This window comes from Perissodus microlepis, chromosome 19 (genome assembly GCF_051167445.1).
Source record: "Perissodus microlepis isolate ML-2025 ecotype Zambia chromosome 19, ASM5116744v1, whole genome shotgun sequence".
In the NCBI taxonomy this organism is placed as follows: Eukaryota; Metazoa; Chordata; class Actinopteri; order Cichliformes; family Cichlidae; genus Perissodus; species Perissodus microlepis.
This window is the reverse complement of record NC_140479.1, coordinates 10,221,338-10,246,590: the sequence shown is the minus strand read 5'-3', so window position 1 is coordinate 10,246,590 and position 25,253 is coordinate 10,221,338. Positions and strand designations below refer to the sequence as shown.

Genomic DNA, 25,253 nt, shown 5'->3' with positions numbered 1-25,253 from the left:
GCCCGTGGGAGAACAAAGCATCCGTGCCAAAAAACTGACGCGGCAGTGATAGCTCTCTGACACAGTCAGTCATCTGCCCAGCATCACGTCTGAATGTGCGCAGGTGGAGGAGGAGGAGGGCTGAAGCTGCCATCTGGAGGGAGTTGGTGGCATGAATGTAAAGCTGTGTTACTAACATGTTCACTCGGTGAGCAAAGAAGAGATTCATCAGACGTGCAGGCTCATTCACATACAGCACATGCCTGCAGAGCTCCATAAATGTTCAACCTTCGTTGCTTTCAGTGGTCTGGAAACAAAGTTTAAAAAAACCATCACATGCAGTATGATTCAGAAACCCTGGGAACCATCTCCAGGTTTTATTGCCAGTGGATGCTCCCTGAACCCCAGCTTTGATTGGGATGGTGTTTGGGACATGGTTAAACGGTCCTCCAGCACTCCTGAAGATCAGCAAATACACTTACATTTCATACACAGGATAATATGTACGACACCACGCAAGCTTTAGTATGAAATTTAAGGCTGACCCGAGTGTACAACATGCCCTTCAAGCACAACTGGCACCTTTAACACATGCTTAAAGAAAATCTGTCTGTGATATTTCATATTTCAGTTCCACAACAGTCCACAAACGGGTGTTTTTAGCTGGTGTGACGGCCGCTGAAAGGTTTGTCACCACCAGACGGAAAGACTCACCTGCTTGGCAAAAATGGATTCCCAGTTTAAGTGATATTGGCCATATTTAGCTTTCCACTGCGTGTATCCATGAAGCTAAACAGAGTAAAAACTTCCATGTTGTCTTAACTCTTTCTTAATCTCTTACCCCATTCTGCTCTTTCTTTGGCTGGTCGCTGTAGGTTTTTTACCCCCTGTAAGTTAAGTTAAGACTCAAAAGAAGAAGAAAATACAGAAGACTTAAAGGGCCAGTTCACCCAAAATCAAACATTTATATTGTTCTGGTCTGTAATGCTGCTGCTGCAGCTGCAGCTGTAGTGACTGAATGAATAAATGAATAGAAAAAAAGTGGAGAGAAATGTCAGTTTCAGAAATCATGGTTTTAATCTAGGAGCTATGTTCTTTCCTACAACCTCTATTACAACAACCTAGCTATTTAATATAAGATGTGCTTTATCTGTCGAAAATATGGGAGTAATTCTTACAGCTATTAAAAATTACAACATGCACAAGTATGTAAGAAATATCTTAAATAAGCAGAATGGTGCTTGGGTTAATAAAATAGAATATGATGAAATATCTGTATCAATAGTGTTAGGTTTAAATAAGTTTATATTCCTTCCTATTCCCTTTTGAGCATGTACACTGTGCGCACTGTGTTACACAGTTCAACCATTTATCTTGTTAATATTTTGAAACCATATCAAAATCTAAAACTTCGTCATCACATTGTTTTGATTTTTAAAATAGTTATTTCCTTGTTCCGAATGAAGACAGACATGCATCCCTTCAGTGATTGCGATGCATAATTTATGCCTACATCCCTGACAGCACATTACGGTCTGTAATCAGTCGCTTAGTACTGTGGTTCCAAATTTCCAATTCAGAACCACAGCGGGACTCGAGCAGCAGAAATCGATCCGCCTGGTTCTGTTTAAATGATGATTTAAGCACAAAACTGCGCGTGGGCCACTTGATTTCTCCTTCTCACCCAGCTCTCCCATAAAAATACTATTTTTATTTGCTGCTGTGTTTTGTGGGGGGATCGTTTTTATGTGTGATGGGCCAGATGGTGTATTTTTTTTACATTTGAATAATCTGAGGCACAGGTGGAACCCACAGGAAGGTACCTGCCCTGCCGTTACCCACACACTTTTGCTCGTTTGTCTGCTGTCCCGAAAGTTTTGCCCTCAGTGTGTCTGACATAAATAAGTCAGGGTATATTTTTGTTCTTTTGCCAGAGTGGCCACAAAGTTTAAGATGCTGTAAATTTCGATCAAGCTGGTCACGTGACGCGCTTGGCTAAGATGGCTGCCTGAGAGCACACTGCGCCCAAACCCCGTATATACTTCTGCTTAAATCGCAATCCAGAGATTTAAAATTGCACCATAATACATTGATAAGGTTTGCCTAGTGCTAATATGCCAAATGTTACTAGGAACTCCGTTAAATCCAGCGCTGGAGCTGGGGCGAGCAAAATGTCTGAACCAGTTAGTGCTAGCTGTGTTAGCCAAAAGGCTTCACCTCCATACGAAGACACGGAAGAGTCGGAGCCAGCGTGGGGTATCCCCGGGGAGCTGGCGAAGGAATTGGCCCGACTTTCAGCCCTTATAGTGGAAAAATCCGACGTCCATGATAAGAAACTGGAAGAAATACGAATCAGCACAAGCGCCACAGAGAGTAAGCTGGTAGACATAGTCAACAGGATCGGTCAGGTGGAAAATCGGCTTTGTTTCTTAGAAGACGAACATGAGAGACAAAAAGCTAACCCCGCGGTTACGGTGGACGAAGTTGCAGTACTTCAGCAGAAGTTAGATGACATGGAAAATAGGGAACGGAGGAATAATCTGCGTTTTGTGGGGTTCCCCGGAGGCTGCGAGGAGATGGACGCGGGGAAGTTTCTGGAGGGAATCTTACCGAAGATTTTGAACCTGGTCCTTTCGCGGGGCCTGGAAATAGAAAGAGCACACCGAATTGGGGCTCCACCAAAGAGGTATGAAGGCGATCAACCTCCGCGAGCTAGACCACTCATAGCCAGATTCCTGAGATTCCAAGATCGCAATCGGGTCGCCGAGGCTGCCCGTCGCCTGGGGGATATCGTATGGGAAGGTCACCGTATAATGATCTTCCCGGACTACTCAAGGTTGCTGAGTGAGAAGCGGAATAAGTTCAATGAGTGCAAGAAGCTTCTGCACAACAAACGTATTGGTTTCTCCTTAATCTATCCAGCAGTGCTTGTTGTGAAAGCTCCTCAGGGATCCCGTCGCTTCGAGGACCATAAAAAAGCAATGACTTTCATTCGCTCTATGGTGTAAAACCGGTTTGTTTGCCTGTTCGTTTTTGTCCTTTTTTGTTGCTTTGTTTTTTCTTTTACCTGTCGTTTCTGTTTATTTTCTGGGTAGTAATATTCTCCTGTTTTTTTTTTTTTTTGTTTGTTTGTTTTTTTTCTTTTGGTTTTTTTTTTCTGTGGATACCGAAGTACTGGAACAGCTCGTGGCTCCTGGTTTTATTAATGGAGTTTTGATTATGTTTAGAGAGAGATACAAATGATGATTATTACGTGCTCGTTTTCGTATTAAGGACTATTCTGGAGGTTTACTCCTCTTCTCTAAACTGAAATGGACACAAGGTGGAGCGGTGAGTTCATACCCTTAGGGGATTTATTGTACTTTGTCCACTCTTAGTGTTCTGTTTGTTAAATTGTATTATAAGCATTAAACTAGAACAAAGTTTGGTTTGGAATGTATTTTTCTATAGATAAGACTGTAGATCCAGTATATTCGATTGAGGTTTTTTGTTTTTTGTTTTTTTTTCTCTCCTCCTTAGATTAAATTATGGGTTCAGCCTGGACTATCGGGGTATGGGAGAGCGGGGCTCAAGGCAGTGGTAGTTAAGTGTATGATTACGGACTTTGGTAAGGGGGGAATCATTGCCTGGGGATCCCCGGCATGGTTGAGGTATTGTTTTAATAGTTTTGTTTTCTGTGGGGGTTTTTTTCTTTTATTAATTTTTGATGCCAAATTTGCTAGTCATTATTACAGGTTTCTGAACATCCCGCTTTATATGTACCTTAAAATTATCTATAAGTAGAAATAATCTGAGTATCATGAGCTGGAACGTCAAGGGCCTCAATAATCCCATTAAGAAAAACAAAATATTGTCCTTTATAAAATCTAAGAAGTGTGATATTGCATTTGTTCAAGAGACCCACCTGTTGCCTCAAGATTCTCAGACGCTATGCGTGGGTTGGGTGGGATATGTAGGGGCAGCCAGTGGTACTAGTAAAAGCAGAGGAGTGGCCACTTTGATTGGTAAACATTTACAGTTTAAATGTATCCAAAAGAGTAAGGATGACGCTGGGAGAATGATGTTAATGTTGTGTGAAGTTCAAGGGAAGGCGGTCATCTTAGCTAATGTATATGCTCCTAACGTAGATGATCCATCCTTTTTTGGACAATTAGAGAAAAAAATATCTGACATGGGGATTACCCTATTATTATGGGGGGGGATTTTAATGAGGTTATGGACCCGGTACTGGATCGGAGTTCCAGATCAGTCTATGCTTCTAGGGCTCATAGGGCCCTAAAAGGGCTGACTGAAGCGTGTGGCCTCATAGATGTGTGGAGGTTACAAAACCCCTCTGGAAGGGACTATACTTTTTTCTCCCCCCCCTCACCATTCCTTCTCAAGGATAGATTTTTTTTTGGTATCCCAATCACTAATGCCTGCTGTTGTATCGAGTAATATTGGTACCATAATCCTCTCAGATCATAGCCCTGTTTATCTTCTCATGCTACTATCTAATGATACAGCTAGGACGCCTAGATGGAGACTTAATTCGACCCTTTTATTAGATGCAGCATTCAGAGAGTCTCTTCGATTACAAATCAATCTGTATATAGAGACGAATGTCCCTACTGCCCCTTCAGCAGGAGTAGCATGGGAAGCACTAAAAGCTTTCCTGAGAGGCTATATAATACAGTATGCCTCATTTAAAAAGAGGGAAAATATTACTAAACTTCAAAATTTAGAACGTCAAATTAAACTTGCTGATTTAAAATTTAAAAATGATTGTTCTTCATTGAATTTGAATGAATTGACCAAGTTAAAATATGAATTTAATGCAATACTGTCACAAAAAGCTGAATTTTCTCTATTTCGTGCTAGACAAAAACACTTCGAGGAAGGGGATAAGGCCGGAAGGCTCTTAGCGAGATATATTAAACAGAGAGAGACTATGGCTGTGATCTCAGCTGTTAAAGATAATAATGGACGTCTTTTCTTTAAACCTAAAGAAATTAATACAATATTTAGTAACTTTTATAAAGATCTTTATAGCTCGGAATCAAGCATTTCAGAGAGTGATATAAAGAAATTTTTGTTATCTTTAAATCTTCCTAGGGTGACAGTGGATCAACTGAAATATTTGGACGCTCCCATTACCGTTGAAGAAATAGTGGGAGTTATTAAACACCTGCCCTCTGATAAAGCACCAGGCCTGGACGGATATACGGCTGAGTTTTATAAATCCTTTCCAGAAGATCTAGCGCCACTGCTTTTAAACACTTATAACGAATCTTTTCAAGAGGGTAGGCTCCCACCTTCACTATCTGAAGCCATCATTACACTTATCCTAAAGAAGGATAAGGACCCCACTGACTGTAAAAGCTACAGACCGATAAGTCTAACCTCCTATGATAGTAAGATTTTATCTAAAATTCTGGCTAATCGATTAAACCGGGTAATAACCTCTCTTGTACATGTAGATCAAGTTGGTTTCATAAGCTCACGCTCTTCAGCTGATAATATTAGGAGGTTAATTGATATTATGTGGGCGGTTCAGGACATTCTCCCATAGCTGCGATTTCGCTGGATGCCGAAAAGGCATTCGACAGAGTCGAGTGGAGATATTTATTTGCTACTTTAGAGTGTTTCGGTTTTACCAAAAGCTTTATTAATTGGATTCAGCTTATATATGTACACCCCAAGGCATCAGTACTCACAAATGGAATAATAGGGCCTTCTTTTGAACTAGCTAGAGGAACCAGGTAGGGGGATCCCCTCTCTCCACTTCTTTTTGCTCTGGCCCTTGAGCCGTTGGCAGTGGCTATTCGTAGGGAGCCCAATTTTCCAGGTGTCAGTATAGGGAGAGACTGTCATAAATTGATGTTGTACGCCGATGACATTTTGCTTTTTATATCAGACCCAGAAAAGTCTTTAAACTCCTTGCAGGCAATAATAAATACGTTTTCAGCTATTTCTGGCTATAAGGTGAATTGGACCAAATCAGAGGCCCTTCCGTTAACTAGTTATTGTCCTAGGTCACTTTTTCAAACCGGTATGTTTTCCTGGCCTCAGAAGGGCATTAAGTATTTAGGCATCACCTTCCCGCCTCATTTGTCAGACCTGATAAAGATAAATTTTGAACCTTTACTCAGCGATATGAAAATTAATATTGATCGTTGGTCTCAGATGTATCTCTCAATGTGGGGAAAGGTAAACGTAATCAAAATGGTATGTACACCTAAGTTCAATTATTTGTTGCAGGCTCTACCAATCCATGTTCCTTTGAAATACACCAAACAGTTTGACCAGCTCTGTAAGTCATTTATATGGAATAATAAAAAGCCTAGATTGAATCTGAGAAAACTGCAGAAACCAGTGGACAGAGGTGGGTTAGGGATGCCTAATCTACTTTTATATCATTATGCTTTTTCTCTTCGGCATTTGGCACATTGGTTCTTACCCCCTGAGAAAGCGCCTCCTTGGTTTTCCATTGAAAGTACTGCTTGCTCGCCATTTACACCATTATATAGCTTATCAACTAATTTGTCCCCCCGTATCCAATCACATCCAGTACTTTCTCATTTGAAAGAAGTATGGAAAAGAATGTCCAAATTATTCAAATTTGATCCATATCTTAACCAATCTGCTGGTATTTGGTATAACCCCAAACTTTCTATTGCTAAACTACCCTTCTTTTGGAAGCTCTGGTTTCAGAAAGGTATAACAGTGTTGGGGGATCTTTACGAAAATAGTATATTTAAATCATATGGAAAACTTGCAGAAGAATTTGATTTACCTAGACAGGAATTTTGGAAATATCTACAACTAAGACATTTGATGGCCAATACATGTGGTTCATTCGCAAAGTTCCCTTTAAGCTGCGACTTTCTGGAGGAAATAAAAAAAACCTTTGGGCGTGGACAAGAGGCATCAGCTTATTACAAAATGCTTTTATTAGCTTCTGATCCTAACACACTGTCCCTCAAAAGAACGTGGGAAATGGACTTAAATCTCAACTTTACAGTGGAGGAATGGAATGGCATCCTCAGGAATCTGAAAAAAATGTCACGCGAATTACGTTCAAGATTGGTTCAATTTAAGATTTTAAATAGAGTATACTGGACACCCTCACGGTTGCATAGGGTGGGTCTAGCGACTGATGATGCATGCTGGAAATGCCAGCAAGGAAGTGGCACACTTTTACATTTTCTTTGGGGGTGCTCCAAAGTCCAAGATTATTGGATTCATATTCACACCGTAGTAGAGAAGGTTGTAGGTCAAGGGGTCCCATTTATGAACAGTCTTTATGTATTAGGAGACCCTTCAGCTTTGAGTCACTTATCCACTTCTCTTGCTCATTGGGTACAAACGGCGATTATGCTGGGGAGGAAGCTGCTGGTGAAAGAGTGGAAGGCCTCATCGACTCCTACCTTCTCTCAGTGGTATATCTCTTTGGGACAAGTGGCAGCTTACGAAAGATTATCATATAGACTGCTAAATAGACTGGACGATTATAATGATAAGTGGGCTAATTACTTTTTACATACAGGTCAGTGACGTATCCGGCTAAAGTAGTTAAGGTCGGACTAAATAGGATAGCTGTAATCTGGTCTATGTGAAATGTTGGCATCACCTTTTTTTTTTTTTTTGGGATGGAAATATGCATTGATTCTCAATTTGTTCTGTTGTTGTTACTGGGAATGTCCATTCTGCTATTTTTTGGGTGTTTTGTTTTTTTGGGGGGGTGTCTGGGTTTTTTTTTTTTTTTGTTGTTGTTTTTTTTGTTTTTTTGTGTATATTAAAATTTAATAAAGTTTGAGTCATAAAAAAAAAAAAAGATGCTGTAAATTTCTCAAACTCGAGCAACGAGTCTGGTTCAGGCAGAGGGGAGCCTCGATCCTCCATAAGGCGCCTCAGGGTATGTGCTACTCTTACGGGAATATTTGCGAGAGAGAGACGCACGCACACACGGAGATTGATGGATGGAAGGAAAGAAAAGGAGTGGATGCAAGAGGGAGATAGCGAGAAACTCAAAGAGGAACATGGAGAGCGCCAGTGGCAAAGGGAGAGGAACACGGAGGTGCATATTGTTCACGTTGTCTCCACGCTCCCCCCCCCCGCACCTGTCTGTGATATGGATCCTCGCAGGCACATACTGTAGGCATTACTTTCCCAGTTGCTTAAAAGGCTGGAAGAAAATCCACAGGGAGAGAGGGGGAGCTACAGTAACTGTGAAGTGAAATACAGAGAAAAGCGGAAAGTATGTTATGAAGCGCTAATATCATATTCATAACGTCGCATCAAGCTGTGAGCCCAGCGTCAGCCCCGTCCCACCGCACGGTTGTTTCACTGCCGGAGGGGTGGCTTGCTCCTGATTTGAGAGTAGATTTCATTAACAGTGGGCTTGTCAAATAATCAGCCTCACGGCACTCCTTTGCCTTTTTGAATCAGCTGCCTGGCTTTCTCTCTGAACACAATGCTGCATTGATTTTCATACGCTGCCTTTTGACATTTAATTAGAGAAATGTGCGTGTGTGCGCACTTAAAGGAAGGAGAGAGATGCAGTTTTACAGCCCACCCTCCCCACCTCCCTGTTCTTGTGGTCCGCTCGGTTGGAAAATTCATTTCCTTGGAGTAAATAACTCATTTCTCTGCAAAGGGACAGAAGGACCCTTAGGTATGATAATTTGACAGAGCCGCTGTGTACAAATGCAGACTGCACCACGGAGAACGGAGAGGCACATGTGCAGAAAACCCACACGGCCTCGCTTACTGACTGTAAGAACTGACTGTAAAAGACGGACATGGTCTGAAGCCAGTGCAGAAGTGTCTTAACGGCCAGCAAAAAAAAATTAGTCTGCCAGGGAAGAGGAAAACGACCTTCAGCTCCACTTCGGCTATGATCTCGGGAAACAATAACAAGTTTATGAGCTTATTTAATAAGACTTTAAAAGAGTTTAAAGTCTTATTAAATAAGACACGATGTTCATTTGCTAAATTGTGGTACCCATCAGTATCCAGTGAGACAACAGAGGAGAATACGCTTTGACAGGTTGGTAGCCTGTAATGTGTATTGTTCCTGTTACAGCTGGTTTTAAAAAGGAAAGATGGTGACAGCAAGAAACGGCTCTCAGCCTCACAACGAGGCTCATCGCCGTGCTCAGAACAGGCAGAAAGCCTCAGGTTAAAATGAAGCAGTGCCAAAACACAGCAGCCCTTCAAATGATCACATGAGGCTATCCCCATAGACTCTCATATTAAAATAAATAAAAAGCATTTACAGCAGGTTTATGACCTGACTAAAGGTTTTAGTCTCTGTAGTTAACTTGTAAAGCTCTAATCTGTGCGTTTTTAGGAGCACTGAATACTGAAACTATAGATTGTCACTGCTGTTCAAAACTAGACATCACGGTTGTGTTTTGGAGCATTTTTAAAGCTCTTTAATCATATTAATATGCCATTCAAGATGGCTTTGCTTCGGTTTTTTTTAGATTAGCAAGCCTGGTCGCAAATGCAAATTGGCGAGTGGTTGCTGGAGGTGAAAGCGGTGACTGCAGCAATCACCAATAACCAAAGCAATCACGAGTTGTTTTTCTTTGTAGTGCTGTATGCCTCTTTACAACCAATTTCACGCTAGCAAACCTCCTAGAGCACATTCCCAAGGAACAGGTGTTTACCAGATGGTGACCAATTGGTGTCTAGGCCTGTGCGATGGGGTCTTGGCACTAATTAGCAGGTATTAAGTCACCCTGCATTGTCTCCCTAACCTAATTTTGGCTCTTAACAGCCAAGATGGTAACGGCAAACATGCTCAGTTTGAGCCACACAAAGCGGTGGGTTACATCTTACAAACGGGGACGTTTTCCCATGAAGGAAAAACTATACGAGGATTATATTTCACGCTGAAAGCTGCTCTTCATTTATAAGCAGCTCATCTGCCTACACAGTAAACCAGCGGATCAGCAGGCAGTGTGTGAGCAGCGTGAGGCTAATCAATAATAGAACAGTGCATGAATGAGTCACAGCTAGGTTACCGTCTCCCCTTTTCACCCACCATCTCCTCTCTGCACCCAGATTCCCACTGAAGTGTCAGTTAGTAGCAGAGAGCTGTACACAGCAGACTATGGAGGAGCTGCCAAAAAGTCCCAATGTAGTAGCTATACAGAAATATGGAGAGGAGTGTTGGAGAGGCAGACAAAAGATAAAAAGAAAGAGACAAAAACACATCGCCGATGCGGGGGTGTGTGTGTGTGAGGGGGAGGCTTAGCGCCAAGTGTCCGTTACTGTCAGAAAAAATAGGTGTTGAAAGCAAAAGTGAATAAAAGAAGAAATAGAGGAAATGTTTGTGGTGGATTTCCTCTGACACGGAGGTGATGGATACAGATCCAACAGCGCTGGCAGCTGTTTGAAACAAACGATGGGACAAAGAAGCAGCAGAAAAGAGGAAATCCATAGGGTGAGCTCCTGTTTGTGGCTTACGTAAGATTTAAAGCAGACTTGTGGATGAGAGGTGGATCAGCTGGGAAGCAGCTGTCAGTTATGGAAAAGGAATTATGGCAATCAATTATGAAACGAGAGAGCGTAAAACATGCGTTAGAATAAAGCACTTTTAAATTATTTATCAGCTTCTTCAGCTTCTAAAGGAGACACAGAAACACTTCGTGTTCAGGTCCCTCCCTGCTCAGTCGCTCTGTTATCCTTCTATAGATGTGTGCATCTGCAAGGACAAGGCCACACGCCAAGGTCTCCTCTGACACATGCAAGGGCAAATTCAAGATCAGCACAAAATCCTGATGGCTCTATCATGGCACATTAACTATGAATGAGGGCATCGCTGCCAGCTGACCTCTGCGAGCACAGCGCGCCTGAAGCACACGCAGCTCGGAGGCCTAATAACACGTTAGCATGGAGGGGCATGCAGCAAGCCACTGCGGCTCCTCCGGTACTGCTGTCAGCTTTGCCCCTGGATAATAAACATGTGCTAATTTAAAACTGTATTATTCTCCCCACCAAAGTGTTCCTACTGCTTGTTGCACCTTCCATACAAAGTGACTGTTTACATTCTATTAGCTGGAAATGAACTAAGTGTTTTAACTTGCTAAATATGAATTAGTAGCAGCGCAGCGAAGCACAAAGTGATTCAAAGAGGAGAACAGGAAGTAAGCAGCACCTGAGGCCTGTACTTTCCTCTTAAGTGCGAGATAACAGTGAAATATGATGTAGCTAACAGGCAGTTTTCATGTTAGTTCAAAAGCATGCAGACTAACTCATTAGCATCCCAGGGAGCAGAACCAGCCCAGAGGCCTAACTCCGAGAGAGGCATTTCTGAGGATTGCAGAGCTGTAATAAGGTGGTACGAATCAATAATATCACACCACAGGGGTGGATGGGAGCTGGAGCACCACCCAGCTTTATGATCTCCCACTCGAAAAAGCCCCTGCTGTCGGCCCAGGAATCACACTGATGGTGTAGTGCAGAAAGACGGGTTTTACTCATAGACTTCATTTTCAAAGCATGTGTACAGTACAGGCAGGTCTCACAGCTCATGGTACAGATGTGCTGTATAACACTAACGATAGGCCTGTGTTGTGATGTGTTGTAATCCTAAAGTCAGTAGATTTTAAACGATTCAGAGATATTAGCCGGTCATTAACCCGTCAGCTCCCTAATGCAAAGTACAAAACAGCTCAACTAACTGTTCAGCGCAAACTTCAGCATCATCAGCAAAAGATGAGATTCAATTAAAAGCATTTTTTCTTTGAAGCAAACTAAAGTATGCAACATTACATAATCTCTACCAGGAGCAGGAGGAGGGAGGATTTTCTTTCTGAGGTCAATGGAGAGACGAGAGTGTTCATTAAGCAATGATGGACTTTATGCATGGAGAGTGTGTGTGTGTGTGTGTGTGTGTGTGTGTGTTTACACAAGTCTGTGTTGTGAAACAGCAAATTAGCCTCCTCTCTTGACTGTGCGCTCACACATGCGCACACACTCTGTCCTGGTGAGTTTTCTAATGAAGGGGGGCATTAAGGAGCTGTCACCCTTTACACTGCACAGTGTGGGGTAGACAACTAGCTGTCACTCTGATCATCATCAGGCTAACAATGACACACACACACACACACACACATCCGTCATTGCTCAAAGTCACCCCCATCTCTTGGGGAGATGCAGACTGTGAGCTGCAGAGAATTTATGAAGACATCTGTCTGGTGTTTCATTAGAGTGGACTCTAATGTCATGTGGATATTTAAGACCTGCAATCACGGCCAGCATCCCCTCTCTTTGTCCCCAAAGTGTAATGCAGTCATATGAGGAAGTGGAGCCAAAGACGGGCACAAAGTGACCAGAAGTTGTGGGATGTGAGGACACTCGAAGAGAGAGTTGAACTTCATGTAGCAGAACTACAAGGACATGTTTTTACCCTTTAATCTTTGGGACTCACGAACAAAGGAGACAGTCTTTTTTCCAGACTTGAAACACAATAATTCAAAAATGCAAAGCAACAGCGAATCATCACTGTACCCAATAGAAGAGAAAGAAACAAAGTAAGTAAGTCAAGGACATCAATGAAAATGTGCGTTTCATTATTTAAGCTCATCCAGCAGGAAAGACATTCCTGATTTCAAAGGGCTTTGCAGCAGACGGCTTCATTTTAAGGAGCAAAGAGAAAGTTGCTTCACCAAGATCCAAAGTTTAGAGGTTTTATTAAAAACTAATAAGCTCTGTGCGAAATTATATGGTTTAAAAGACATGAGACGCCAGGTACAGTTATAGCTTTACAGATCAGACTTTAGTCCGTGATCACTGAGAGGAGACGCAGAGCCACACCAGCCTGATGCTCTTATCACATCTGCAACATTAAATTCTATTCTCTCTGCATGATGTTTATTTCACTCCTTTACTTTCTTTCTTTTCAGTTATAGTTTTTGCTTTTTAGTAGTCTCTGTCAGCTGACGACTTGTCAGGACTGGCTTCCCCTGAGAAAACAGGAACTGAGACGTGGCTGTATATAAATCATTAACTTTCACCCAGAACACAGTTTGCATCCTGTGTACGGCCATTTTGAACTTTTGTGTCTTTTCGATTGATCTTTGGTTAGGTGTAAGAAAAAACATGACTTCAAACAGACCCTTTTTAAAAAAAAACAGCACTATTAACCACATGTTAGAACATACGTTTTTCCTCCATTTTTATAACTTCCCATCAGCGACGATAGCAACAGAGAAAATTTCCATCCTGCTCTTTGAAAAATCCCACGTCAAAGTGTGACGATGGGGGACCTAAGCACGTATGTGATGAGCAGCTGCTGTGTTTCTGTCATGTTTAATACTTTCCTCACCAAAGAGTGATTCACTGATGTCCTCGTTCTGATCCTGAGGCGTCATGTAACCCCATTTTATCGCATGCACACATGACCTTGCAGGCATTTCGAGGGATCTTTTAAAGACATTTGCCTTGATGAACCAGCCTCACCTGTATTGATTAACAAGAGGTAAATGAGTTCCTTTTGGCTCTGATGGCAGGGCTGTGTGACGTCATTCCCAGCTCTTCTAGGGATTCGAGCAAAAAAAACAGGCTTTGTTTTGCTGGGGTCATTCATTCACCCAGTGAAATACCTGTTTTTTGTTTTTGTGGGGGGCGTTTCTGCTTAAACACTAATGCATCTTATTTAGGGAGTCACAAATTTAAGAAGTGACGGGAGAAACACCCTTCAACCGTGTGACGAGTGGGTTGCATAGTTTGTCCACCAGAGGGCACTCTGCAAAGGTCTCAAATGGTGAGCTGGTCCGAGCACAGTCAGGTAGAGCGTAGATGAGTAAAACAGTTTCTACACAAAACGAATGTTTGGAGAAAAAACCTTTCAGTTGATACATTAGATATCAAATTTAAATCACTAAATAACATATCAGAAATATTGATCAGGCTCTTTATTTATTAAACCAGCAATGAGACATGAAAACAGTTTGTGATCATAAAAAATAATTTTGTACATGTTTATCCTTCAAGTGTACTCACCTGTGCCACTGTAATATGTTTTATCATCCATCTCAAGTATATGTATGTTTTAATAACCGTTGATTTTAATGTATTTTTCCACTTTAATCACTAAACTAAATCTGCAGGAAGCTCCTGAGGATGTTTTACCAGTCAGTGGTTGCTGGAGTACTTTTCTATGCTGTGGTGTGCTGGGGGAGCAGCATAGCAAAGACGGACTCATCCAGGCTGGAAAAACTGATCAGGAAGGCTGGCTCTGTGGTCGGCATGAAGCTGGACACTCTGGTGACAGTGGCAGAGAAAAGGACACTAAAGAAACTGCTGGACATTATGGACAATGCTGGGCATCCTCTGCACACGGCCATAAACAACCAGAAGAGCCTGTTCAGTGACAGGTTGCTTCTCCCCAAGACAAGAACCAACAGACTCCTTTGTCCCACACACCATCAGACTGTTTAACTCCTCTCTGGAGGGGAGAGGGAGGGGAAACAGGAGGACAAAGGAGGGGGGAACAACTAAGCTGTAGTGCCTCTTCACCTCACTGTGCAATTACCTTTGTGCAATACTTTTTGTTAATAGTCAACGGTGCAATAGACTCCATACTTGAAATGTGCAATCCACTTGTATTTTTATTTTTATTTTATTCCTATTTATTCTATTTATCCCCTTTGTATATTTTTATCTATATATGTCTTTGTATTTATATATGTGTGTGTGTGTGTGTGTGTGTGTATGTGTATGTGTATGTATATATATATATATATATATATATACATATATATATAATATTCTGTAACTCTATAACTTCTGTCGGTGCTGTGCTTATTTGGAACCGAATTTCCCAGAGGAACCCACACGAGGGATTAATAAAGTCTTATCTTATCTTATCTCTTATCTTAAACTGTGATTTTGCAGTGAGCCGTGAGTAACAGACGTACAGTACAGATTTACTGCTGCAGAAGCCTTTGATGCTGATATTTACTGAAGCCCAAAGCGAAGATGAAACCTGCAGACGAGTCGGTTTGTGACTTGGTGCCATTTTGCAAAAAAAAAAACTGAATGAAAGTAACCAAAACTAATCAACATCAGAACAAAGGAAGCAGTGCAGGAATGCAAACTGAGCCTTCAAAGTGTTTCTGTGTAACATATTTGAACCCACTCGGTTATTGTTGTTATAAAATCGGATAATATCAAGTTCTGTCTTTTTACATGTAGATATTTTTGAGCATGTGCAAACAAAGCGATGGTGCACATCACTGAATGAAAGCGGTGTTTTTCTCTCCATTAGGAGCTAAACATTAGTTCACAAGCAGGAGGAGGAGAATACGCGGAAAGATAATGACTTTGATTTGTGATTTCTTCTGTTCCATCAGCCCTCTCAGCCCGTGGCGCCTGTCCCTTAGGCAAACAGCAGACAGTAAACAAAAGCAAATCCACTTCAAACATCCAGGCCCCCCACTTGGATGAAGAGATGCAGTGGGTCTCCTTCCTGTCATCTGCTGTTAGTCGGGCTATTTATCAAAATATCGGCTGCAGGCTGAGTGGAAGCAAGTAACCTAGAGGCCTGCTTTGGCTCCGCTTCGCTCTTTCTAAACGTGCAGTGTATCAGGGTGTAAACAAGTGCCGCAGCAGCTCATCATCCTGTGAGGTTTTCCCGTCGAAGGGCAAGCGAGCGTTAACCTATTCAATAACACGCTGACTGTGTTATTACCTGAATTAGATTTATGTCCCATTAGCCTCACTGACAGGGACCACTTCTCCTCATCCTTATTCACTGGTCCTCGTTACAAATATCAATAAACACCAAAAACGGAGAACAGAGAGGGACAGTGACACACTGCATTAGGTTGTTCACCTTAATATTCAGCAGCTTATTCTCTTATTTGCATAAACAAGAATGTAAACATCCCAAACATGTCACAAATTTAAAAATACTCCCTAATGGGACGCACGGTCTAAAATGCCCTTGTTTTCAGTTTCTGACACTTCTAATAGTTTCCACTTCATCCATTTCAGATAGCTGGACCAGATATATCAGAACTGATGCATCATTTATTTGGAGAATTTGTGATTTGATCTACACTCACTGGAAAATGTACAAGCTCCTTGCTTTTACAGAATTAGACCTCTGTTTAAGTTCTTCCTGGCAGAGATTCAAGGTGCTGGAAACATTCCTCAGAGATTTCGGTCCGTGTTGACGTGATGGCATCACGCCGTTGCTGCAGATTAGAGGGATGCACATCCATGATGACATCTGCTGTTCCACCACATCCCATATGTGCTCTACTGGACTGCGATCTGGTGACTATGAAGGCCATGCTCAAGTAACCAATTTGTTGGATTCTTCAACATCGTCATCCCACTGGAAGCCGCCATAAGAAGATGATATCCTGTGGTCATAAAGGGATTGACATGGTGGCATGTTTTAACAATGTTCGGTTGCTACAAGAGGCTCAAAGTATGCCACAAGCAGCAGCCTGAACTGTTGATACAAGGCAGGAGGGATGCATGATGCCATGTTGTTTATGCCGAATTTTGACCCTGCCATCTGAATGTCACCACAGAAGTCGAGACTGAACATTTTTCCAATCTTCTACTGTCCAATTTTGATGAGCCTCAGTTTCCTGTACTCAGATGACAGTACTGTGGTGCTTCAGGAAGAAGCTCTTCTGCCTGTGGGAATAATCCCAGCAGTTACCGAAACACTCGGACCAGACCGTCTGGTATCACCACAGCACGTTCAAAGACACTTAAATCACTTTTCTTCCTCAATCTCACTCTTGATTTGAACTGAGTTGCTGCCATGTGATTGGGCGATCTGCAGGAAAATTAGATTCAGCAGTTCAAACCAGTTCATAAAGCCAACAAACTAGAATAACAGTCAGGCACTAGATGCAGGTGTAATTATAAATCACAGAGTCATAACTGATTGTACTGACATGAATTCCAGTCAGTTATGGATCTGTGGTGCATATTGATCGTGACTTTAGGGCACAGTTGAACTATGACTGTACGAATGTGTGGCGTCTCTGTTTGAGGGGAAAGAAGAATAGAAGGAGACGTGATCATAAAACAAGAAAGTAAAGAAAAATCCATTTCAGGACAAATCGAATGATGATGTTATTTAATCTCTCGCCTCGATCTTCTGATCTGCACAAACGTTCATGTAATACAGCCACCATTGGGTATGTGCTTGTTCAGAACTCGTACAGTAATTACAGTCTCATTCAGCAGCAGGCGGTGGATGCACACACGCACACACACACGTACAGCTCACACTTAATTATATAACGAGACAAATTATTATTCTCAAATCTTGTAGCCTGTGACCCCAATTAAACTAGAAGTGTGTTTAGAGCATGAAATATGACACTTACATGAAAACAAGACTAATACACACACACAGACACACACACACACACAGACACGTTACCTGCAGTCACAGTTTGCTGATGGGTCCAACAAGCACACAGAAGTAAATGATGACACCATAAACTAATCCCTCCAGAATCCAGTCTTCCCACTCAGCAGCCATGTTGGTAACAACACCTGACTGTAATTTTGAAGTGCTTATTTAAAGAAATACAGTGTGAAAAAGTTTACAGGTAGATCTACGTTCCCACCCTCACTATGACCATCACCTTTGGTAACTTTGGTAACTGAATGTGACCGTAAAGAATGAAACTGAGAGTCCAAGCGGCAGAAATGAGGCCTGAAAACAAGTCGCTTGCTGTGCATTGCTTTGAAGCTGACGGCGTTTGTAGTCGAGGTTCCAGCTGCCTTAACCTTCTCATATATTGCTAATCTCCTCAGGTCACATCATCAGTATTCACTTCTCTCATTGGTCACGCCCAATTTGTTGCAGAATGTCATTCAAGTTGTATCGTCGTGGTCACAACGTCGTTCCCAGTGTGGATGCAGCTTAAGGCCTCAGTCCTGCAGACCAGCTGGTTTGTGAGTGGAAAAATTCCAGTCAGTGGGCGAGCAGTTGCTAGAGGTTGCTGGGTGTTGCTAGATGTAATTGGTCACAAAGAGTCTGCTGCAGTATACAAAAACTCCATGTAACTGCTTTGGTTACTAGCATGTACTTAGAATTGTGACCAATTTCATGCAAGCAACTTGCCAACAACCTCCAGCAACCAGTTGGCCAACTCGCCCACCAACTGGAGTTAGCCAAATGGTCGCAAACCTTTAAGCCTTTATGACTGCTGACTTAGACGGTGAGGATCTTTTGGCAGATGAGAGGTGCTAAGAGCCTCTACTCCTCCACATCAAAATGAGCCAGCTGAGGTGGTGCATGCATCCGACCTCCTGGACTGTCACAGGTGAGGTGTTACCAGTCAAACTGGGAACGAACTCCAGGGCAAACACAGTTTCTCTTTCATTAATGAACTTTGACCTGCTTGTCAGAGGATTAAGGTCTTAGCAGGTGAGGTTTACTGATGTTAGAAAATTAAATTAAGTAGAATTCATCTGGCATTAAAGTGTATGTAATGGAGATTTTTGCAGGTGAGGTCACTTATGTCAGAAGAATGTCTATGAAGTTTGGGAGAGTTTGGACTAGATTTCTTTGAGGTATAGCAGTTTCATGTTTCATGGCGAAACATCAAAATTCACCAAGCTGCCAAGGTCACGCCCTCTTATGAAAACTCACTGTTTTGAATGTGACCTAAGACCAACTCCTTCAGGCTTCCCTGAACAAATTTGAGGTTGCTGGCATCAAGCGTCTTGAAACTGTAGCCCAAAGTGTAAAACATGACATTTCCTGTTCTCAGTAGGTGGCGCTGTAACCACTGTCAAATATTGCCATTGAAATGTGTTCGGGGGGTGTAGCTTTATCACGTGTGAGAAGTTTGGTACAGATCGGTCAATGTATGTGGGAATAAGAGCCAATTATAATTTCAAAGCGAATGATTGAAATTCGCTGTGGCGCCACAAAAACGCCCTTAGGTGAAAACTCTCTAAAGTTCCACAATTTAATATGGCTCAGATCTGTAGTCTAGACTGACGAAATATGGAGCTGATCCGATAAAATCCCTAGGAGGAGTTTGCAACAGTACAACACCTGGAAATGGCAAAATCTATGCCAAAATGTTACCTTCAACTCAAAATGGTGGTGGTGAGTTGGCACATGGGTCCAATAGACTTTTTGGTATATCTTGGGATGTTACACATGTGTACAAAATTTCATACATTTACATAAAAGCCCAAGCAGGGGCTCATTTTTTTCCCACTTTGTACAGGGCGCTACTGAGCCATTTTGCTGTGCCCAGGTCTCAAACCAGTGAAACCAGTAAATTTTCACCAGGCTTGACGGATGTGCAAAGTTTCATGAGTTTTCAAACATGTTAAAGCCCTCAAAAAGCCAATTCATTTGTCTGGATAATAACAAGAAGAAAGGGAGCGATTACAATAGGGCATTCGCACTTTTAGTGCTCAGGCCTAATAATGGATTCAACTGAGCCATTTATTCACGCCACTGAATAAACTTCTGCCATTCTAGTCATTTCACAGAGCTGCTCCTTCGTACTTTAAAACATACAATAACCTTTTCTTCTCTCTCTGTCTCTGTCTCTATCTCTGCAGATAGCTTGTCGCCTCCTGTCAATGTGACCATCAGAGAGGTGAAAGCAAACTCTGCTGTGGTGTCATGGGACATCCCCGAGGGAGACCCAGTCATTGGCTTTGCCATCACACAGCAGGTCGGTAACACTCTCTGTCCCCTCTATACCACCGTAACCATTAATGCTAATTACTGTGCTTATAAGCAGTAAAAAAAAATACATATGGAAACGGTCAAAGAAACAGCAAAGTTTTACTGTTAAATGAAAACCATTTAGCAGATTCAGGCAAGTTTTGGAGGGAATAAAATCATCCAAACCTTTTATTTATTGCAACTCATATTACAGTTTTACAGCTAAAGATACAACTTTACTAGATACGCCTGTTCAACTCCTCATTAATGCAAATATCTAAAGTTCAAACTGAGCAGCAGATGGAGTACAGCAGCAGAAGACTACACCGTCTGCCACTCCTGTCAGCCAAGTTCAGGATACTGAGGCTACATTTTACACCACATCACCAAAATTGGACAATAGAAGATTTGAAAAATGTTGCCTGGTCTGATGAGTCTCCTTTTCTGCTGTGACATTTGGGTGAAAGGGCCTGAATTTGGAGTAAAACAACATAAAAGTATGGCTCCATCCTGATTCGTATCAATGGTTCAGGCTGCTGGTGGTGTACCTAATAAAGTGTCCCCTGAGTGTACATGTAAATGTACTATAATGTAGGTACATTCATTAATGCATGTAGAAGATTTCTTGAAGAAACTCCCAAACTAATTCAATTAAGTTGTGGCTTGTCACAGGTTATTGTCTGCCACGTCCACTTTCCTTTCCTGTGTTGCTCCCTCACTCCGAGTCAGAATGCATTATGGGAATCATCAGAGGATACGGCATCCTGTCGGACAGCCTGTCCCCTCGCTGACAGACTATGACAGCTGTGTGACAGGAGAAAAGTCAACATGCAAGCTTAGACACACATCTCTCACACAACCACGCATTTACGTGGGACAAGTTGCCATCTCGTGGTTGTACAAACACACATATGCACCCGTCCACAGGAGACTGGAGTGACATGTTTGATGGCAGCACTGGAAGCTGGGAAATGTGTGGTTTAAAGCTATAAATAAAAGTTAATAATAAGAAACAATAGCAGAGGACATTCAGCTGCTTTGCAGTGGTTATTGTTCAGGCTGTTCTCATTCACTGGTCATCAAATCCCACCGTTTTGTCAAAGCTGCTGCAGTCACAGAGATGTATACAATATCAGATGCTGTATTATTTTAAAGTATGACAAGTTTGAAGCATTCAAAAAGGGTGGCGGTGGTTTTAATCAGTACTGTACAACTTCATCCTCTATCATATAGCAAACTCATCCTCCAAGTCTTGGCAAGAAAGGTAAAAGCATATTCACTCTTTATTTTGTATAACACTAATATGAAATGCACCTGACAATTAAAACTTCAATTCAGAAGTCAAGCACAACTCAAGTGCTCCCAAATGTCCTTATGGTTTCCCAACGTCTCACTCCACACAGTTTTGTGTGGTTTTTCCAATGCTAACTGTGCTAACTGTGGTCCTTGTGACTGTGATTTTAAAACTGTTCCAGGCATCTCTTAACCAGAAACCAAAACAGTTTGCATCCCATTTTAAATCAGCGTTTAACAATAAATGTCCAAAACACAGATGTTTAAATCCGGAGGTCAAACATAATGAGTAAGGATATCACTTCAGGCTGAAGACAGAGCTGAGAAACAACACAATTTGACAACTTGGAAATGTATTTAAATTTATTTTGTCTGTGTCCACAGGTAATGAATGATCCCCTGTCAAATTTGAATTGTGGTGTCCCTCAAGGCTCTCTCCTTGGCCCTCTTGTTTTATAAGCACGCTTCCTCTCAGCGACTGTTACGCCAATACTCTACTATCCAACAACACCAGCAGCGTTGGTAATCTACTTACCCACTTAAGGGTGAAAACTAAACTCACCAAAGATAAATCTTAAAATTTACCACCTTGGCCCAAAATAAGCTTTTTGCATTCAGTCTGCTCCCAACCTGGGAGCTGTTTTTGAAACCGATCTCTGTTTCAGCCCCCCTGGTTTAGCGCAACAAGAACAATTTCCAGAATTAGATCATTCTTGTCAGCTGCTGAGTTGCATTTATTTCACCAGCCTTGATTAAGGCTAAATGGACAAATACTTTACTTGGCTTTTATTTGAGCACCGAATGCGCTTTCTTACAACAAGCTTCGTTCAAGTGGGTTTTTTGTGCCTAGCTTTCACACATACTCTCATGGATGCATTTGGATTTACTGATGCTCAGAAGCAGACTACAGAAGCCGGGGATTGCACCACCAACCTCGAGATTAGTAGACGATCCGCTCCTGAGTCACACCAGTCATCATAACTAAAGCATTTCCTTTGGGATTAATAAAGTTGTCTGATACTGATCCTGATTGTGATATAAGAAGATAATACCTTTGATAACAGCATCAGTCAAAGCTCAGATCACCAGCTCAAGTTGATCCAGAACTCTGCTGCGTGGATTTTAACTGGCACCATGAACACATCACTCCAGTTCTGGCAAATTTACACTGGCTGCCTGTTAAATGCCAAATTGATTTTAAAATCTTACTAATCACTTTTAAAGCACTAAATGGCCTTGCTCCAGAGTACATTAAAGATTTATTTACTTCTTATGTGCCTGGGTGTTAAATTGGTGAATGGTTATTCCAGCATCTTGGCCAGTAATCAAAGAGCTCCCGAGCGGCGGGACCACTGAGATCAGAGTAGCCACATCTTGATTGTTTTTTTTTTTTTAAGTATTCTCGGGAGGGAGGATTGATGTGCATATGTTTAATTTGTGTGACACACTTTGTAATTTTGAGAAAAGTGCTTTAAGAGTAAGTTTTTTGTAATTATAATTACCAACAAGGCAGGAAAGACTGATACAGTGGATGGAAAAGTAACAAAGTCGGGAGGTCAAAGGAGGTGACCAGGAATTATAAAACTGTACAGGGAAATAAAAAATGAACAGGCAAACCCAGAGCCACGACCATTAAGTTTAATTTTAGTGAAATAAAGTGTGAGTGTGAACGCCAGTTGCATGTGTCTCTCTGTCACCCTCCAACAGAAGAAAGACGTGCGCATGCTGCGATTCATCCAGGAAGTCAACACCACCACGCGATCCTGTGCATTATGGGACTTGGAGGAAGAGACAGACTACATTGTGCATGTCCAGTCCATCTCCATGTCTGGGACGAGCCCACTGAGCGAACCGCTGCGCTTCCGGACGCCGAAGGAGGCCGAGACTCAGGCCTCTAAGAGTGAAGGTGAAGCGTGACAGCGCCACACATGCATACGCATCCACACAAATACACTCCTTCACCCAACACGTCCACACTTAAAAGAAAAAAAAAACCCTGAATCTGTCGGTTTTCCAGACATGACTGCAGCAGGGACTTGGCCTTTTGACAGCATTGTGACTGATTTTGTCCAAAGACCAATAAAAATCAATAGAAACACAAACCATGAAATGAAATTTCACAAGAAAGTGCTCTTGAAGCTTGCCCCCTCTAACCACAACTCGGGAGTAGAAGAGCTGAGAGGGATGCATACTTCACTGTGTATCGACTTGCCTTCGTGGCCTCACCCAGCACACGCTCTGCACAACTGCACTGTAAACCAAAATGAGGAAAGGCATTTATCAGACGCAGGGAGGAAGCAGTGGGAGCTGTGAGGGGTGGGGAATCGATGCGCTTTTGGCTGAGGCGCTTCTCCAACTATTCTTCCTCTCATTTACACTCATGTCTCATGTGAGCTGCAGCTTCACTCCAATACTTCGCAAAGTGTTGAGCCAGAAAGAGTCTGAACTTCTGTTCTGGTAGTGAGCGGGCTGGCAGAGGCATGTAGAACACAAAAACAATCACTGCAGAGCGGTGAGGCGATGCTCTCGCCACCGCCGAGGCCTAATTAGCACCGGATGTGTTGTCTGTGTGTTATTTGTGTAGCTGAGAAGAATTTACAGAAATCAATAACAGCACAGATAAACTTGTGCGCTTTCATAGCAGCCTGTTCTCTTTCTGTCCGTGCACGTGCTCGTTTCTTTGAGGTTTCAGGACGCAGTAGCGGTTTTAGATACGGGCGACACGGGCGGCATCGTGGTGGGGGGCGGCATCACGGGCATCGGCAAAAAAAAAAAATTATTGCTCGTACTCATGCTGCCCCGAAATCAGCCAGCGCATATTGGGAATGGCATAGGCACCGATCGGTTTTCTATCGCCCATTTGCTGGGAGTAAGGGCGCCCTCCGTTTGTGAGGTGCGCCTGCTGCTTGCGGCACAGGGAGGAGAGGGCGGGGCTGCGGGGGATTCTCTGGCTGGCTGGAGCAGCATCTAATAACCAACTCGCAAAATAAAACAAAATAAAAACAAAACAACAAACACGAAAACACCAGACATCATGATACAGACTTATAATTTGCACCGATGTTTTTTCGAAATTCTGTATGCGAAAAGTGAGCGCGAGAGCCCTCGGTGTGCCTGCTCGCTGCCGAAGTCAAAGTAAACTTTATTGTCATCTCCGCTACATACAGTCCAGTATATAGAGAGGCGAGACGACGAGGCTCCAGTTACAGCAGTGCAAGTAAACAAACAATAAACATAAGAAGAGTAAGAAAATAAATATACACTTTAGGACTCGGGGTAAAGGATCAATAACAATTTAAAATTTATATTTTATATTTTGATGATTTAATGTCTCACACACAACCCGTGGAAAGGGGTTCATAATGATGTAAATCGAAGTCCATTACGTATTCATGATTTGAATCCTGGGTTGTGTGAAATCCCAGAAATGCATGCCAGAGGAAGTGTTTGCCCGGGGCGCCAAACAGGCTAGGACCGCCACTGTCAGGACGTATCTTCTCTCCTGCTGTTTTCAAAACCCTCAAAGGCAGAACAATGACTTCAAAATAAACACAAGTGCTTCGTATCCACAAGTGCACACTCTGAGTTTCACCAGGGGCAGAAAAATCTATTAAATTATAACTAAAAATAAAGCTCGTCAAATTCTGTGTCAATCCATAGCTTTTGTTAATGAACCAACTGTTGACACAGCTGCTTTTAATCCATAAACCACAAAAGCTATTAAAGAACTTGAATCACCAGTATCAATCCAGTATAAATAATTTAGGTCATTTTGATTTTTTTATACAAGCTTAATGATCTAAATTATTTAGAATAGGGAAGAAACTTGATTTGGGCGACCCTTAACGTAACGTGGTGGTTGGTGTCCGACGGACGGGTCTGAGTGTTTCAGAAACTGCTGCTGTGCTGGGATTTTCTCAGACAACCATCTCTAAGGTTTACAGAGAATCATCCCAAGGTAAAATATCTAGAGAACAGCAGTTCTGTGGACAACAGAAAACTGGGAATGTTGCCTGGTTTGATATGTCATTTCCCGATCAAAGGTTAGCATAAACAACATGAAAGCATGGATTCATCTTGCCTTGTAGCAACAGTTTAGGCTTCTGGCACATTTTGGCCCTCTTAGTACCAACCGAGCATTGTCTAAAACACCACACCCTATCAGAGTGTTGTTGCTGACCATGTTAATTCCAATCACAGTGTATCCAGCCAGCAAACTGGTAGGTTAAATATGGCCCCCACAGTCACCAGATCTCAGTCCAACAGCAGACCTTTGTGATGTGCTAGAATGTGAGATTTGCTTCATGGT

At 42.2% G+C, this 25,253-nt stretch overlaps 1 protein-coding gene across 2 annotated transcripts in view; it reads left to right on the top strand.

Annotated features, from left to right (window-relative positions):
- Positions 1-25,253, top strand: part of fndc5a (fibronectin type III domain containing 5a) — a 55,931-nt gene that overhangs the window by 14,211 nt on the left and 16,467 nt on the right. For both annotated transcript variants that reach the window (XR_014798522.1, XM_084913950.1), the window contains exons 2-3: positions 19,543-19,658; positions 22,652-22,850. Coding sequence is in view for 1 of the 2 variants with exons in the window: in XM_084913950.1 (XP_084770076.1) it covers positions 19,543-19,658; positions 22,652-22,850 (315 nt within the window). In the remaining variant the exon portion in view is untranslated. The remainder of the gene's footprint in view (positions 1-19,542; positions 19,659-22,651; positions 22,851-25,253) is intronic.